Source organism: Parambassis ranga, chromosome 6 (assembly GCF_900634625.1).
Source record: "Parambassis ranga chromosome 6, fParRan2.1, whole genome shotgun sequence".
NCBI classification, from domain to species: Eukaryota; Metazoa; Chordata; class Actinopteri; family Ambassidae; genus Parambassis; species Parambassis ranga.
In genome coordinates, this window is record NC_041027.1 from 2,471,785 (window position 1) to 2,485,262 (window position 13,478).

At 40.9% G+C, this 13,478-nt stretch overlaps 1 protein-coding gene across 1 annotated transcript in view; it reads right to left on the reverse strand.

The window, feature by feature from the left end:
- Window positions 1-13,478, reverse strand: part of syt9b (synaptotagmin IXb) — a 38,662-nt gene that overhangs the window by 11,548 nt on the left and 13,636 nt on the right. The window contains exons 2-4 of the mRNA XM_028407777.1: window positions 9,618-9,793; window positions 8,002-8,219; window positions 7,207-7,747 (exon numbers count right to left, since the gene is read on the reverse strand). Coding sequence (XP_028263578.1) covers window positions 7,207-7,747; window positions 8,002-8,219; window positions 9,618-9,793 — 935 coding nt within the window. The remainder of the gene's footprint in view (window positions 1-7,206; window positions 7,748-8,001; window positions 8,220-9,617; window positions 9,794-13,478) is intronic.

Sequence of the window (13,478 nt, forward strand, 5' to 3'; positions counted from 1 at the left end):
TTTGTTTCCTGCCTTTTGTGATTACCTGCCCCGCCCTGATTGTGTTCACCTGTGTCTTGTTGCCTTTGTCTATTTCAGTCTTGTGCTCCCCTTTGTCTGTTGGGATTGTTTTGTTACCTTGTAACCTTGTTACCTGCAGCTCCATGAGTTCTACTCGTTGTTTTCTTTAGTTTATGCTACAGTTCACCCCTTTACCTGCGCCTGAGTCCTCTCCCTCGTTTTATCGTCCATAGAGCACCTTCTATTAATTGCAGTTCTATGTTCGCGCAGATGCATGAGCTTTTTTCACTCGGCCAACTCTCAGTGCGCTTAATGTGAACATGACCAACCAGTGACAGCCTCCCTGTTAGGAAGCTACGGCTGAAAAAAAATTGGTCCCTAAAACGAACTCCACCTTTATGTGTGTGTGTGCGCGACGTGTGTCGCAGTGGAAGGGCCGCGTGTATACGAATGTATTATAATGCTACGAGCATGTACGCGCCCACCTCTCTGAACATAACCAGCTCGTTATATTCAGGTTCGCTGCTGTTTCTGTCCTCAGCAGCTCCTCTAAACTGTGTGTGTGTGTGTGTGTGTGTGTTTGTGTGTGTGTAGTGGGAGGCCGTATAAGGAGTTCTTTGCACGCTTGTGTATAACTATTATAACGCAGGCATTTGATGAAGAGGCTCCATATGAAGACTCTGGTAAACGGTGGACAGAGCTGACAGCAGCAGCTCCGTTTTTCCTTAGATATAATTCCCATTAAAGTTTGATCATTTGTTTTAAATCACATTGAACTTTAAGAGTTACTTAAGTCTCATACTGTATTTATTGTTTAACCTTAGGAGGCACACTTCAGTCTGTTTAAATGACTGTTGAATAATACTTTACCGAATTACATTAGAGTTCTTTTTACCCTATTTAAAATAAAACTTTATTTTGTTTTGTAATTGTTCTTTAAATTTTCATGTTTATTGAAAACTAATACTGAGTGCACATTATCAGAGTTGTTATTTGCCTTTAAAATGTGCTGATAATTTATGAGAAGCTACCTGAAGTCATTTACAAAGACACTCAAGTTTTTTTTATTTTTTTTTTTAATGGAGTTCAGTGAGGACTGGCTCAATGCCACGAGGAGGAGAGTTTGTTCAGTTCACTTAAACACTGGAGGTCCCGTTACATGAGAGTCAATTGGCAACACTGTATATCTGCCTGGGTGAACATGGTGGAAGTAAATAAATCACTGCCCAGCCTCTAACTCTTATAAACGCACCCTGGCAGAATCAGGCTAAGCTAAAGGATCCTTCATGACTTTCAAAGTCAAAGTCAGCTTTATTGTCAAATCTGCTATATGTGCTGGACATACAGAGAATCGAAATTGCATTACTCTCAACTCCGCAACATATAACATATAACACAAAATGAAGGCTTTCAGTGGAGATTAATGAAATGGTTAAACACACAACTGTATGAGCTTATTTAGTTATAAATAATAGAATATCTGGCTGGTGATTGGTTAAACCATCTGTCAGTCACTTTCTACTTGATGAACCCCATCAGGATTTTTGAAAGCTTAGCTAGTACTATTTAGCATGTGGAATATTGACACATTTGTAAGGAATGCATGAGCAAGCTAATTTTCAATATTCATGATACAGCAACTAAAACACTGGCGGATGATTTGCATCAAGTCCATGTGCGTGTTCGACCCGACGTGTTGAGAATCGTATTTCTCATTCAGTCAATAAGGGCAAATGGGAGGACAAGTGCTTGTTATATGGCGCCATTTATCATTGTTGGGAAATGGGAACCTCCTTTACTGAATTAACAGTACACACACACACTCACACACACACAACACTGTGGGTGCAAATGCTGACCCCATTCATCAAGGTCCTAATTACAGGCCAACCAGACTGCAGTCAATAGTATTGACTGGGTCTGCAGGAGCAGCAGGTTACAGTGTCTCTGAGCTCTTCATCCTCTCGACTCTCAGCTGAGAGTCGAGAGGATGACAGAAAGCTAATGACACGCTGGAAAAAAGCAAACTGGCATGTACAAGATGCAAAGTGTTATAAAATCATTAAAAACAATAATATGCGCTTGGAAGAAGAATGATGGAGCAATTGACTGGAATAAAGAGTGATAACATGTTTTATTGCTGCACTTTGAAATCAGACTTATTAGTGAGAGCGGAGTGTTTCATCTAATTATGTTACCACACTATATCATCAGTGTCAAACCACCTTTGAATTCCCAGACAGAATGGGTGTCCTGGCTAATTCGGCTTAAAGATACAATGTTTGTGGCGAATGTACGGGAAATATGTGATATATTATGTCAAAGTCTGACAATTATGAGGTGGCATCAGATCATCAGAATCTGAGGTCATGTTTACTTTTTCCATTGGAAACAACACACAGAAAAACCATTGCTAGTCTTCTAAAGTGGAAAAAGCCCAAGTGACACAGATTAGGAAATTATGGTTTTGAAGAAAATAGTATTTTAGAAGTTCCTTAAATAGTCACATGCTGAGCAACTTTGGGGGCAACAGTGGTGGAAGTGGTGGAAGGTTGGTGGTTTGATCCCAACTCCTCCCTAGTCACTGTTGTGTGTTCTTGGGCAAGACACTTCACCCTAGCCTGTGGCGCTAGTCATTGTATGACACTGCTTGTGCAGCAGCCGTAACGAATTTCCCTCTGGGATTAATACAGTATCTAAAAAAAAAAAAAAAAAATTTTAAGGACAACACTGGAGTGAATGGTGGCATAACAAGCAACATCCCAATGCTGGACAATAATTATTAATTCTACTTTTCCTTTTTTGGCACTGTTTATGTTCTTTGCACATTAACTCAAACAACACTTTCAGCTAATGAGCATTCTAGGCACTTGCTATCTTTTAACAAGTGCATTAGCTTGAACATTATCTCACCTAATTTCTAAGAAAGACACGCATGTATGTATCATCAACACAAGTTTTATCTTTCTGCAAAGTATTACCCCATCCAGTCAAAGAGCTTCAGAAACCAATCATTAGTGACTGACTTGTGGAGTCAATGTGGTTAATATGGCTTTCAAGGGAAGGATTTTAATTACTGTTTCGGTAATTATCACGTGTGGATTAACTATGAGCTTCCACATGTTTCTTCACCATTGGAAGCTCCGGGTAGCAGCTGGCTAGTAAACACCAGGAAGCTGAAGTAGAAGCACTGCAGACTGAGTCAGGACTGTGACCATTATCCCATGAATGACCTCATGATACACGTATCCTTACAGAATCAACCTAATTTCTTTTTCTGTAAGCACGCAAAGTCACATACACATACATTTACATTACAGTCCAATGCATATGGCCAGGGATGGCTGGAGGCTCGTTCTCTGCCAGGAGCCATGATTAATGCACGCAGACTGGAGAGCGGACCAGCGCTGGGTCCCTCCCTGTAGCCCCCCATGGGAGGTAACCTAGTTCTGATGTGGACATCGAGAAAGAGATGATTTTTTTTTTGCCTGCCCACTCATATGTAACATATTCATATATTTTACACACATTTGAACAAAATTACTTATATTTCTCCATGTTGTGTATGTGTTGCTAGGAGGGGCCTCTCAGCTTGCTGGTTTTTGCTCATTTACACTGAACTATTCTAGAACCAGAGGTGTGAGCCACACATGGCAACAAGGGGGCCACCTGTGGCCCAAGAAGTTGCACTTGAACCCACCACAAAGTCTACACCGAACAGCCAACTAGCATGTACATTGCAATAATAACCCTCCGTACCAGCAGGTGGCAGTATTCTGTATTTGTCATTTAAACTGCAGTGCGTGATTGCAGACACATCTCATAATGAGTTGGCACCCTGATTTAGGCAGCCATGTTGTTGTTAAAAATATAAATGAACATATATTTTGTGGACTGAACAGAGCTGCCAACCAGAGTTACATACCTGCCAACTCTCATGCATTGGCCATGAGACTCAAGCATTTGATTGGCTTCACACGCTCTCACGCCAATCAAATGCGTGAGTCTCATGGCCAATGCATGAGAGTTGGCAGGTATGGAGTTATCAAAGCAAAAACCGATTCCCAATAAGCCAACACTGGTCGATGATGTATAGCCTTACATAGTCATACTCCATGTATGAAGTCCCTGGTAATGGCTTCCTGACACTGCAGTGTCACCTATTAGGTCCATGTATGTAGCAGTATGGTTTCTGGTGTTTCTTCTTTTACTTACCCTAATTGGTCCCTGACCGAATGATGTCATAAAAATGTTCCAGCCATACCCATCCTCCCAGCTCTCCATTTGACACAGATATTGCAACTACATTCTAGTTTTCAGCCATTTCCTGTTTTATATTGAAAGTGCTAAACTATGTTCTCTATTAAGATGACTTCCCTTCTTTGTCATGATCCCCAGTCTAGCTTTGTTTCCTTGATTTTCCTCTTTTATTTTGACAGTAGTGTTTCCTTGTGTCTCTGTGTGTTTTACTTCCTCCTGTGTTTCCCTCCTTGTGATTACCTGCCCTGCCCTGATTGTTCTCACCTGTGTCTTGTTGCCCCTTTCTTGCGCTCCCCTTTGTCTGTGTTAGCTCCAGTGTACCTTTGGCTTTTTGTTAGTTTATAATTTGACATTTTTGTTTGGGGATTTTGACTAAAACTTTAGTTTGGACTTGTTTGGTTTTTGTGTCTGCATTTGGGTCCACCTAAACCTAACACAGCAGCCTTGTGAGATTAAACTGCTCTGCCCTGAAGAAAATCATCCAGCACTGTACGTTATTGATTACAGGCTGGTGGGTAATATGGATGATTAATATCGGATTATATTTAGCGAGCGGCTGCCTCAGACACAGGAGACCGGACAGCTATACATCACATGTCTCAAGCCTCAGTGGAGGGTCTAACCCATTTATACTGACCTTATTTAGCTGGGGATGCTCCGAGTGCTATTAAAACAGTATTTATGAAATTTTGCGTGTAAAGAGGGGTCTTCGTGTTACTGTGAAGCACAAACAGGTTAGAACCAGTTCAGTGCTAATGATCATTTTCTGTCTTTGAACTTAATTACTTGATGAGGAGCAGCTCCGTTGCTTGTGTTGCTTGTGAGTAACGGCTGAGCTCCAAGAACAGATTTCCCATAGGGTGGCTTTTTAGTCACATTTTTCACACAGAAAATAGTAGAAGCATTCATTATGCTGATTTTTATACTTCATTGTTGAAGAAAAGCCAAATGACAGTGTGTTAGCAGGGGCAAAAAGATGACCATAGAAGAGCAATCGCATTTCCTCTGACCACTGAACTAATCACTAAAAGACTAAACAACAAAAGACAAAGAGCACACACACACTAAGTTGCGATAGAGGGCAGCGCTTTGAGCCAAATTGACGCACGCTAATGACTTATAGGTACAATCACATTTACCATGGTTTTTTACTATGTTAGTGTGCAAAAAGTAGAGTAGAACTTGTGTGTTGTTGTGCAGTTGTAAATCTGAAGTTAATGAAGTTCCTTTCTTAGCCTGATGGTCCCACTTAAAGTGGGTATAGGAAGTTAAATGTTTCACTCTTTGTTATATTGCAGCCATTTGCTAAAATCTTTTTTTTCCTCATTAATGTACACACAGCACCCCATATTGACAGAAAAACACAGAATTGTTGACATTTTTGCAGATGTATTAAAAAACAAAAAGTGAAATATGACATAGTCCTAAATATTCAGGGCCTTTGCTGTGACACCCATATATTGAACTCAGATGCTGCCCATTTCTTGGCAAGAAATGGCTGCAATATAACATTATATAAAAATTATAAAATAATAAAATAATAATAATAATAAAAAATAAAATATACAAATTTAAGGGGGTCTGAATACTTTCCGTACCTGACAGGCATGATAGCCATCACTATGGTGGTTTATCGTATTCAATATATGCTGAGAAAAAGCACTTTATGAAGTTGTTTCTTTGTACAACAAATACAACATTAGCTCCCTGTTGACAATAACAAACCTTTATAGATGAACTAGGCTTAGCTATAACAATGGTGTTTTATTGTATTTCTTTTTTTTTTTTTGCCAGATTACTCCCAGTTACTTAACATAAACTGGTGGATGACACTGAGTCCTTTGAGCTAGGTGCTACATTAACATGCAAACATATTTACAAACGATAAAAAATGAAAGGTATGATTGCACCTTATCTTAAGCTAGTGGAATTGTTTAATGGAATTTAATGGATGTGATTTTTAAACAACTGTGAGGAAGTTCATGGTAAAAAAATCAGCAAGATCAGTTATCCCCTTCCCCTACCATTATATTAGGGGGGCTGTGAATCTACTGGAAACACTGTACATGATTGGAATGCAGCCCTAATCAGAAAAAAAAACAGCAGCAAGGCCAGGATTTTTTTTTTACAAGGACAAACGTAGATGCTTTGATTCCTCCGCCTAAGAAACACAACAAAGACAAAAGCACACTGATTGAATCACAGTGCTGGCCTCCTTTTCTTTATGTAAATATCACTGAACGTTGAATCCTCGCCCTTTGACGTTGCCTACCTGACTTGAGTATCATCTGTTCTTTCAAAGAGCCATATGATGATCACAAGTTACATTTACAGGCATGGGGGAATTAGCCTTTCTGAGGCTGGAGAACAAAACAACATCAGCAGTCAACAAAATGTCAAATTTAGGAAGAAGAGGATAAGAATATCTATAAGGATTAATGTCATACTGGTGTTCGTGATGTGGAGATCTGACACCCAATATGGAGCCATGAAGGAATTCCCTGGCAGGAAGATCTAACTTCCTTACTGAGCTACTCAGTGTACCAGCGCTGTAGATTTATCCAAGTGAATAATGTAATATAGACAGTGCTGCTGTATCTCTGTCAAACCAATCCCAGTCTTATGTCAGTGTAGATCTGGGTCACTACCCCCCAAGTGTTTTCCTACTGCTTTCATTAAACATTAACTGTGTCTAAGTATATTTCTGTGTCTCTGCCTCTTGAAACCACAGATGAGGCCTACTTGGAGGAGAAATGAGATCCTTGTCTGTTGATATTTTTCCTTTTCTCAGCTGTTGTTACAGCATTTTGAGTACACTGTGTCCAGACTGAGGAATGTGGATTTTGGCTTACAGGTTCAGCAGATCAGCAAAGGTGCTTGTAATCATGGCAGTTGCCATGGTAATGACAGTGAAGACATTCAATGAGTAGAATTTAAAGATCTCACCGAGGTTACGTATTGGATGTCCCGGCACAGTTTAGTCTCCCGGGGAAAGTCGGCAAGATCCAGGAAGTTGTCCACCACAACTTGGCCAATCAAATCATGACGAGAGAACCTGTCAAAGTCGTAGACGCTGAAGTGCAGCTTACGGCTCGTCAGTTCTCCGTACGCCACAGGAAAGAGAAAGACCTCGTCAAACACCGGGTTGAGAGTCTTGCGGTGCACCTTGGTCTGGTGCTTGGTTTTGCGGTCGGGCAGCAGGTAGATCTTGACGTAAGGGTCAGAGGTCCCTGAGAAGTCCTTGGCGGGAAGGTCCTGGGCCTTGTGGATCTTCACAATCAGTTGTTCCAGATCGAAGTCAAACTTGAGGATGAAGTGAAGACGTCCACAGCTTTCTGTTCGGCGGCTATCTTCTGTGTCCACAGAGCGCTGCTTGTAGAGTTCTGGTTTGATCCGACCCAAACCGGAGAGAGACTCCTGCCGCTGGAACTGAGCAGGGTTGAAGTCGGGATTGGACAAGTTCATCTGACGGCGGATGGAGTTATGCCTGTGACAAAACAGTTAACATTTATTATCTTATTACACTTTTATACATTCTGAATTATGTGTTCTAACGATTTTTACTGCTGTGAGGCATCTGCAGGACTCCTGCTCCCTGAGGCCAGACGAATTGTGTGCTGTCAACTTCCTGAAAAACTATCTGTTAACCCCGGGGTCTGGGTGATGCCTCTGTGCGCGCCCAGCTGTGCTTAAATTGACAACAACTCCAGGCACTAGCCGGAGGGATTCATGCGTACTCACCGTACAGACGAGGTGGGCTCAGTAATCTGTCTCTGAACTCTGTCCCTGGCCAGAGTGTGAACCTGGTTCTTTTCCACTTTGGTCTGGGCCTCAAGTGGGATGTCAGGTGATGTGTGGCTTATCTTTAGGGCCGACTCCGGGATGGCCACAGCTGAAGGAGGCCCAGAGGGCTCCTTCACACAGCCATCCTCGCTGTACTCCCTTTCCTCCCCGTCCACCTGCACAGTACATATAGTACATTACATTAGTCTGTGGTTGCCAGTGCCATTTTGTTTGCTGTTGTGTGCTGGGGCAGCAGATTGAAAGCAGCGGACACAAACAGACTTATGAAATAAACTGTTTAGAAGGGCCGGTGATGTTGTGGGGGTGGAGCTGGATTCCCTGACAGCAGTGTCAGACAGAAGGATGCTGTCTAAGCTTCAGGGGATCCTGGAGAACAGCTTCCATCCTCTCCACCACGTGCTGCTGAGGTGCAGGAGTACTTTCAGTGCCAGACTGATCTCTCCTAAAAGCACCACTGAGCGCCACAGGAGGTCATTCCTTCCTGTGGCCATCAAACTGTACAACTCCTCCCTCTGAGATCAGACAATCTAACACACTGTCTTGTAATTATATCCATATTGGATTTATTGTAGACAAGATTTTACTGCACACAGTACAAGTTGTATTATAAATGACTTATATATGTCTTCACATATTTTTACTTGAATGTTTATTAATGTTTAGAATTTATTAGGTTTTATTTTTATTTTACACTTACTACTTTACCTTATTTTATATTTCTAACCTGTTTTTTGAGTATACATGGAGCACCTGGAATGAAAGCAATTTCCCCCTGGGATCAATAAAGTATTTCTGATTCTGATTACTGTGAATAGAGCAATTAACTTGGGAATGTTAATTTAACCTGACTGGAGGCCACAGTTAAAATAAGTTGTTTGTTGTGTTTCTTACGCCTATCTGCAAGTGTGTGAGGGGAACAGACCCGACCAGACCTCAGTCACAGTCCTTCCAACATATTTGAATGTTTCAGGCTGTGTAGTGTGAACTGATCACTGACACAACTGCAAACACGTGTTGTCAACAGCCAATGAAAAGAGAGGATGGGACACAGAATATAGAGCCAGAATATGACAGGAAGTAGCATGAATATCAAAACAATGATGGACTCCACTACTTTATCCAAACCCTTTTTTTTCAGAGCAGAGCTGCACAGACAACAAGCTGCTGACTCTGCTGAAGCCAGACTGTTCATGTGTCCTCCTAGTCTTCTTGAAATCTGTTAAGACTGGGGAAGTCGTGCTGTGTGTCTCCAGCCCTAGAGGTTTCTGGCACAAAGACACATCGGCATGGACCCAGGGCAGAGTACAGCCCGCCAGCCTCGTGGTTCGTGAACAATTGCTCTACCACCTTATTTACAGCCACACATTAATACTGCCTATGACTGGTGCTTTGTGCTCGATCCATCTGTCCTCTTTTTGCACCCAGCTGTACCATCTCCTCCCATTGTGCAGCCAATCTTTTTGTGTATTGACTAGTAGCATTAGTTGAAATAAAGTTGTATGTTTTGTCCACTCCTGCAGCTTCCATCAAACTCACTCATGCCTTGTCTTTACCTCTGTGAGGACAGGTTGTTGGTCTCCTCCCAAGAAGTGCGCCCCCTTGAGGACATCTGGGAGGAAGCGGCCGCTCAGCGGCACCCAGCACAGCTTCCATGAGACAAAGAGGGAGACGCTAAAGAGGGCCAGACCACAGGTGGTCACCAGCAGGGACAGCAGGCTCACCGACACATCTAGGGATTTAAGAGAGATGGAGGAGAACAGTAAGCAGAGATTTAGCAGTGGAAAATGCTGGCACAGACAAACAGAGCTCCCTGGGGAGGAAAGAGCATGTTTCATCAGCATATTAAAGTGTAACATTTTCTCACTGAAGGCAAACATTGAGGAAAATAAATAATTCCCATGGATTATCCAAATGTAATAATTTGTATGGAGCCTCCCAGCCTAAATATATCACATGGTTGTACTTGTAGAACTGCAGTGAGAATAAATATTTGGAATTGGAATAAAATATAACATCAAAACAGCACTTAAAAGCAAAGGAAGATCATTTGAGAGTAACACTGATGAATCTATGTTAACGGGGACTTTAGCTGATTTGTTTCTGCTTGTCCATGATTGGTTTCTTCTTCTGTCTGAGTGGTAATGAGGAAGCCAGTTAGCAAAGTCCACAAGATCAGCAGTCATATATGAGATTTAACGCTTTCCACCCCAAGCCTATTTTTAAGGCCTCAGCTTGAAAATGACATGCCGAAACAAATAGAGTATATCTCAGCAACCACAAGGTGTATTTGAATACTTTTGGTGTCATAATAAAGTGAACACCTGGGAGATTTACTCAGATGTTTAAGTATTAGTTTGTATGCCTCTGGCTCACAAAGATGGCACACAGCACCAAAGTTATATCAAGCTGTAGCTAAGCTTGTGGACATTATCTCTGCCCAGTTTTATTTCATTCTAATAAAGGGAAACAAAACTACAGAGGGTTTACTCCAACCTATGTAGACATCATTTTCAAGATGGCCGCCATTTCTACGTGTTATTCATTTTGGAATAAAAAAAAGGCCAGTGCCACATACTAAAGATACTTAACTATGCATTTTTCAGACAGGTTTTTACAGTGTTTGTTTGGGTTTTTATTAAACAATCTTTAGATTTGGCATTTCCCAACCTTATGTCCAACATGGTGCATTCAAGTACAGTTGGAAACTTCGTTCAAATTCTGCCTACATTTGTTCACAATGAGTGGTGTAATTTTGGCAAACAGAATATTACTAATTACCTGTTTTATTCAAAGTGGTCATGGCCATAGTTATAAGAAAGGACAAACAACAGTAGTCTTATTTAAAGGTAGGGTAGGAGATTTCATTCTGATGCACTTTTTGTTAAATTAGTGTAACTTCTCTTCACAACCCGATTTACAACCCATTAGTTAGGCAATTTCGCTTTTAAACGAAGAATATTAATCATCTGTGGAAGCTATAAAAGCCACAGTCACAGACCGCAGCTTGTCTTCAGGTAATGTGCGTCCATGTGATTGGAGGCGTGGCTTTGGGGAGAGCTCCGAGAGAAAGGGGCGTGTGTTTACTTTCGAAAATCTGGCTGACTCTCACTGAGTTTTCAAAATCTCCTACCCTACCTTTAAGATTAACTATTTACGAGAATGTGATTAGAATCTGTGAAGTATAGTATATTACTATTCTCTAGTGTTCATCCTGTTCTTAAAACTTTGAATGTGTAGTTAAAGACTGTATCGAAACAGAGCAGTATTCTGATCCTTAACTTCTCTTTTCTGTACAAAGTACACAATATATTCATGACCAGATGAGGACTAACTGACAGCAGGCGAAAGGTTCCTTCCTTTAAACAGCCGTGCAGTAGCACAGTGTGTAGAGTTGATATCTTTTTCCTGCAGCAGCCTGCTCACAAACTCATTTAAAAGCTCGGCTGAGGTAAAAGAGATGGTTCTCTTTGTATCCTTCTCTCTTTGCCGCTAGTTATTTTGAATCAGACAACAAACAGACGGAATGTGTAGATGTGTGATAATAAACAGACTGAAGTAGGTTATTCACTCACAGAGCAACATGATTATGTTGAATATCATGTTTAAATTGGTTGTATCTCCGATAATGAACGTGTAAGAGGTTTTTCTGGGTGTGTAGAGAGCTTCTACAGCTCAGATTCAAAAGAATCATATTTTACTGTGCACTAGGAAAACTATAAAGGCTTATTTCTTCTTCTTCAATCTTTTGTGATTTTTTTTTGAGCAACCGGACTCTCTCAAACAGTCTGTTCAAAGAATATTTTATACAGAATTGCAGATGACTGAGCTGTGCATTGTGATTTATGTAAAATTCACTGAAATAAATTGACCAGAAAGGGATGCAGAAAACACACAAAGCAAATATACACATGCAAAAAAGCTCTCTAGACAAACAGATACGCTTATTTATGTGACTGCATGCATTGTTAGAGTGTAAATAAATATGTCTCACGAACAGCGGTATTTACCGAAGACACAAGTAAAGATCTAAATACATCCAGAGCCATCCTTTGTCTATGCAACCAATGATTTGTCATGGAGATGCCACCTACATAAAGTCAAGGTATAGATCATGTAATTAAATGGCACACAATCACAGTGTTGAATGGTATCCATAGCAACAATATGCTGGTTGCAGGTGGTTATGATCATGGACGCGGGAGTGTTCATCATCCATTTAATTCATGCTGTTTCACTTCTTGTCACTGGATATCAGCTGTCAAAGGTGAAAGATCCCCTTGTCACAATACAGATCGGGGTGATAGCTGAGCATACACTGCTCAAACATGTGGTACTGTATTGTGTTATGACTGAGTCATATATGTATTATATTGTACAGTGTGTATAAGACCCTACAGCTCACAGTGCATGTTAGAGCAGATGAGGATCATGGGGTCAAAGGAACTGCCTAAAGAGCTCAGAGACAGAATTGTGGCACAGATCTGGCCAAGGTTACAAAAACATTTCTGCTGTACTTAAGGTTCCTAAGAGCACAGTGGCCTCTATAATCCTTAAATGGAAGACCTTTGGGACAACCAGAACCCCTCCTAGAGCTTGCCGTCCGGCCAAACTGAGCTATCAGGGGAGAAGAGCCTTGGTGAGAGAGGTGAAGAAGAACCCAAAGATGAGTGTGGCCTCATGATCCTCATGTGCTCTAACATGCACTGTGAGCTGTAAGGTCTTATATAGACAGGTGTGTGTCTTTCCTAATCAAGTCCAATCAGTATCATCAAACACAGCTGGACTCAAATGAAGGTGTAGAACCATCTGAAGGATGATCAGAAGAAATGGACGCACCTGAGTTCAATATATGAGTGTCACAGCAAAGGCTCTGAATACTTAGGAACATGTCATATTTCACTTTTTCTTTTTTAATACATCTGCAAAAATGTCAACAATTCTGTGTTTTTCTGTCAATATGGGGTGCTGTGTGTACATTATTGAGGAAAAAATTAACTTCAGTGATTTTAGCAAATGGCTGCAATATAACAAAGAGTGTGTTCTCCCTGTGACAACAGGGGGAGCCTGTTCTTTGTATTTTTGTTTGAAACTTGATGAGGTGGAAGCCAGTAATTGGAAGAGACAGATGGGCACAGAATTTAAAAACCCTCACAGACAACCACCCAGACAACTTCAAGTGGCTACTTCAGGAACTGCATTTTGTGTGCTTAACGCATCATTTTGGTTTTCACCATCTAAACCTCTTTGTTCATTGTTTATAGAATTAATTTACCAACAAACCAAAACAATTGCATCCATATAATATTATATTAAACATTTATAGTGTGATCCTGAAACACACACGGAATTTAATACACATTTTATTTAATTTTAGTAGTTGTAGTAGTTTTTTGAAAAGGATTATTTAAATGGGG